The sequence below is a fragment of the Macaca thibetana genome, chromosome 10, assembly GCF_024542745.1.
Source record: "Macaca thibetana thibetana isolate TM-01 chromosome 10, ASM2454274v1, whole genome shotgun sequence".
NCBI lineage: Eukaryota > Metazoa > Chordata > Mammalia > Primates > Cercopithecidae > Macaca > Macaca thibetana.
Window position 1 is genome coordinate 94370015 of NC_065587.1, and position 4896 is coordinate 94374910.

At 45.1% G+C, this 4896-nt stretch overlaps 1 protein-coding gene across 1 annotated transcript; it reads right to left on the minus strand.

The window, feature by feature from the left end:
• Positions 1 to 356: 356 nt before the first annotated feature.
• Positions 357 to 3000, minus strand: LOC126964148 (cyclin-dependent kinase 2-associated protein 2-like). The gene has a single exon (XM_050806954.1). It carries the CDS (start codon positions 1980 to 1982, stop codon positions 1653 to 1655), a length of 330 nt encoding a protein of 109 aa, XP_050662911.1. The 5' UTR covers positions 1983 to 3000; the 3' UTR covers positions 357 to 1652.
• Positions 3001 to 4896: the final 1896 nt, after the last annotated feature.

Genomic DNA, 4896 nt, shown 5'->3' on the forward strand with positions numbered 1-4896 from the left:
CAATTACAGAAGTGAAAAACCAATTTGTAGATGACTGAATGAGTACGTCCATTTAATAAATGTGAATAAAGGCATTTCAGAACATTTTAATGTACACTGCACTTTCCGATAGTAAGATTTTAGGTTAAAATAAGATTATACTTTAAAAAGTTGACCATTTTGAAAAAAATCATATCACTGTTGGCAATGCCATTTTCATACTTGAGATGCTAGTCCAACATATTGCTTATCCATTTGCTTCTGTTTGATTTTATTGTTATTACATTCATGATAATGCTAAAATACACACACACACAATTACTTGGGTTTTTTTTTTTTTAATAAAAAGCCCAAAGAAAAATGTTGACAACGTTCAGTTGAAATTTTGAAACTGGGTTTTATAATTCTGACCACACAGCAAAAGCTGAAATGGTCTATGAAGATGTAGTTTTTGAAATAATGAAGCAAGTAGTAAAACTGACAAAACCGAGTGAAAATTATACAAGGAAACACAATAATAAGTTAATGAATGAAGTATATATAATACAGTTTTTCTTCATGTTGACAAGACATCATTTAATCCTTTTAAATATTTTCCCTTCTCTTATAAATAAATAAGCTTATTTGTTAATACTTTGTCTAACTCTAACTTTTATTCTGTTACCAATGTCAGTAATACTTTATTTTTCATTATTTGTCTTATAAAGTGACTTCTGATCTTGCTAGTTTGTTTAAACTATCACAAGGTCAGAAAACCAAACACTGCATGTTCTCACTCACAGGTGGGAATTAAACAATGACAACACTTGGACACAGGGCGGGGAACATCACACACCGCGGCCTGTCATGGGGTGGGGGGGTGGAGAGGGATAGCATTAGGAGAAATACCTAATGTAAATGAGGAGTTAATGGGTGCAGCAAACCAACAGGGCATATGTGTACATATGTAACAAACCTGCACGTTGTGCACATGTACCCTAGAACTTAAAGTATACTAAAAGTAAATACGTAAATAAAATAAAATAAATAAAAAATAAATACAAACATTAATCATAAGTAAATGAAATATCTGATGATCTCATTATATCTGGTAGTAATGTCATCTAAGTATTTAAATATTCATCGATATATTCCTTTGCTAAATTTCCTTTTATTTCTCTTTTATATTAAACTTTTTTTAGAGAGCACAACTCCAAATCATCTTTTATTAATATAGAAAGATCATATTTAGCAAAAGACACAAGGCAGGGAAGTGTCAGGCCTGAGGCCTGAGCCCGTGCTGAGGGAGAAGGGGGCTCGGGGCACGAGGGAGAAGTGCTGGGAAGGGCTGAGTGGTGGGGGCCACAGAAAGTTCCAGTGGGCAACACTGTGGGCAGGTCATGGGTGGGACTCACGGGGACCTCGCTGCTAACTCTTGTTGCGTTGGCGGGGGGTGGGGGTGGGTGGAAGGGAGGATCCTTAGTGCTGCCACCTGGAGTGAGAGCCGCCCCTTGGTTCCTGGAGGGCACCATCAAGGGACACAGGACAGGAAGCCCAGGATGATTAGTGCAACTAGGGATGAGGGCCAGGGAGAAGCAGGTGCTCTGGAGTGGCCGGGAAAAGTCCAGACACAGAGGCTTAGGAGCTTCCTGTTAAGTGCGTGGGTTCCGCCCTGTCTCTGCCAGGCACTCTGACTAGGGATGGATGATCCCTCTCTTCAGGTGCTCCGTGGTGCTCTTGCTGCCAGCAAAGGTGGTCCGGATCCCTTTGCCCATCTCCCCTGTGACCGACAGCAGTTCCGTGTGGGTGCTCTGGGAGCCCTGGGCGCCAGGTGGTTTCAGGACCTGCACGCAGCCGATGGAAGGCGGTCCAAAGTCGTTAAACGGCGGTCTGAAAGGGGCAGCGGCTCCTGGCACTGAGCCCGACAGGGACGGGACGCTTCCTGTAGAGACCGGGGTGCCTGGCCCGGGGATGCTGGAGCGTGGGGTGCTGCTGGGGGCAGATGTGATGGGTTTGTAGGACATCCTCAACTCCTGGGCGCTGCGGAGCCAGCAGGCCGCTCCTCCGGGGTTGGCTGCCTGGCCGCTCAGCCGAGATCTGATTTGCAAGCTGGCTGCACGCCCCCTACTAAATCTGTGTTGAACTTTTTAACTGCAATTTTTATTAATCTAAATACAGTTCAGATATTCTCGATGAAAATTTCACATTTGAGTTGAGATGTACTAAAATGTAAAATACACAACGGATTTCAAAGATTTCATATGAGAAAATAATGCAAACTATCTCTAGTAATTTTTACAATGATTACATGTTGACACAGTATTTTGGGTATATTGAGTTAAAATATGCAATTATTTTTTAAAAAAATGTATGCTACATTTTTGTTAAAAAATTTAAATAAACTATGAAATTACTTCTTGGGATAGAAAAGGGGACATTATTAAATATTTACCTAAATTTTTTTCAAAAACGTATCTTTAACAAAAACACATTTTCAAACAAAACAGAAGTATTTTAATTTTGAATAGGTAAAATAAACTTATTCCTGTTGAAATTCAATCCTGGCATGATTTCTTTTTTATGCATTTGAGGACTCTGTTTATAACCCAGATAAAACATAAAGCTTATGAAACTCCTCTGAGAATGTCGAACACAAATTACCTGTATAGATATCAGGGTGCAGATGATGCTGAGGCCGGGCTGGCTGAAGAAGAGCAGGATGAACATGCTGTACTGGCACAGGGGCTGGCCCCAGGTCACCCGCCCTTCATGTACGTGGCGATGGTCACCTGGCTCACCAGCAAAGTGAACAACAGGTCGGTGGCGGCCAGCCGCATACCAGTGTGTAGAAGGCGGTCTCCTTCTGCGCCTTGCGCAACTTGCACAGCAGCACGATGGCCACCAGGTTGCCCCCCCACCCCGAAAATGGACGGTCCCAGGCTGTCCAGCAGATTGGGCTCCAGATGAGGGACACATTGACCTGGGAAGGGGTTAACATGACGGTGGCTGGTGGTGTGCAGCCCTGGAGTGTGAAGCTGAGTCTGGGGTGATAGAAGAGAATGAGTGAAATGACCACCTGCAGGATGTCAGACCTGCACCCCAGGAAACGGGATGCTAACATGACAAGGGAGGACCTCAGTCCCATCCTCTGGATTGCAACCACTTACCAACTGCAGCCACCCAAATCTCCAGGCTCCCTCTGCTCTGCTCCTGCCTGCGGCACACCATTGCTGATCTTAATATTTATAAACTGAGCCTCCCATTCCTCTTCCTCCCCCCCCCCCCCCCCCCAAGCCTATCTCACTACTCTGACAAGAGCCATCTTCAGGGAAAGGTAACTCCCTAGTATTATTCCTGACAGATTCTGAGTTAATAAAATGCTCATGGAAACCCTGGAAGACAATTTGGAGAGTGTTCTCTTTCCTCCCTGGCTCCGCTGGCAGTGCCCCATCTCCATGCCTTCTACCCAATGGCCCAAATCCCATGTCACGTGTAGCGGCCCCAGTGGTGGCCTCTGCACGAACCCCCATGGTCAGCCCTCAGCTTTCCTGGACCAGCCTCCAGCCTGCCTTAACCTCGTCCCGCTCAGCCTGGAAGGTGCCAGGGCTTTGGCTTCTGAGAGCCGGGTCTCAGTGGCTGCCGATTTAGGGATCTGAGGTCAGAGTGGCCAGTTTTCAAAAACGTGGGAAACAAGAGGGCCAGCGGGATGGATCTGGAAAGAACAGTGCTGGGTTACTCGTTGGATTTTTTTCCTTCCTTCACACATGAGTCCCAGCTTTGCTGTGCCCGCCGGTGTAGGCCGCTGGAGGACAGCGTCCAGGTTTGCGCCGCAAGCGCAGGTGGCACGGAGCCTGAGTCCCGGCTCTGGCCGCCCTCTGCCCCAGACGCTAGCAGCGTCAGCAGCTACTGAGGTTGGCGGCTGCCACTCACTGGCATTTATAAAGTACTCCACCCTTGGCTGGGCGTGGAGGCTCACGCCTGTAATCCCACCACTTTGGGAGGCCAAGGCGGGTGGATCACCTGAAGTCAAGAGTTGGAGACCAGCCTGGCCAATATGGCAAAACCCTGCCTCTACTAAAAACACTAGAATTTGCCGGGTGTGGTGGCGGGTGCCTGTAATCCCAGCTACTTGGGAGGTGGAGGCAGGAGAATCGCTTGAATCCGGGAGGCGAAGGTTACAGTGAGCTGAGATCAGGGCATTGCATTCCACCCTGGAAAAAATAAGCGAGACTCTGCCTCAACAAAACAAAACAAAACAAAAACAAAACAAAACAAAACAAAACAAAACAAAAACAAAACAAAACAAAAAAACCCCCCTGCTCCTCCACACCCTAGCATCAGAATACAGCAGAACATTTAGGTACCCACAGAACATAAACCAAGATTGTCTGTATCCTGGATTTTAACAAACATTAGAGTTTTAAAAGAACTGAAATCATGTAGAATGTATCTTCCAGCCAAAACGGCATCCAATTAAAAATAAAAAAGTAAGATAATAGCAAAATCTTAAATACTTGAAAGATAAGCAGCACACATTTTAGTTTTGTTGGGTTTTTTTTTTTCATTTTTATTTATTTTATTTTAAGTTCTGGGGTACATGTGCAGGATGTGCAGGTTTGTTACATAGGTAAATTTGTGCCATGCTGGTTTGCGGTACCTATCAACCCATCGCCTCGGCATTAAACCTAGCATGCATTAACTATTTTTCCTGATGCTCTTCCTCTCCCTCCTCAATCCAGGGGCCCCATTGTGTGTTGTTTCCTACCCTGTGTCCATGTGTTCTCATTGTTCAGGTCCTACTTATAAGTGAGAACATTAGGTGTTTCGCTTTCTGTTTCTGCATTAGTTTCCTGAGGATAATGGCTTCCTGTTCCATCCATGTCCCTACAAAGGACATGATCTCATTCTTTTTTATGGCTGCATAGTATTCCATGTTGT

Coding starts and splice junctions, on each gene's coding strand:
- LOC126964148 (XM_050806954.1), bottom strand. CDS start 1,982: ATGTCCTACAAACCCATCACATCTGCCCCCAGCAGCACCCCACGCTCC.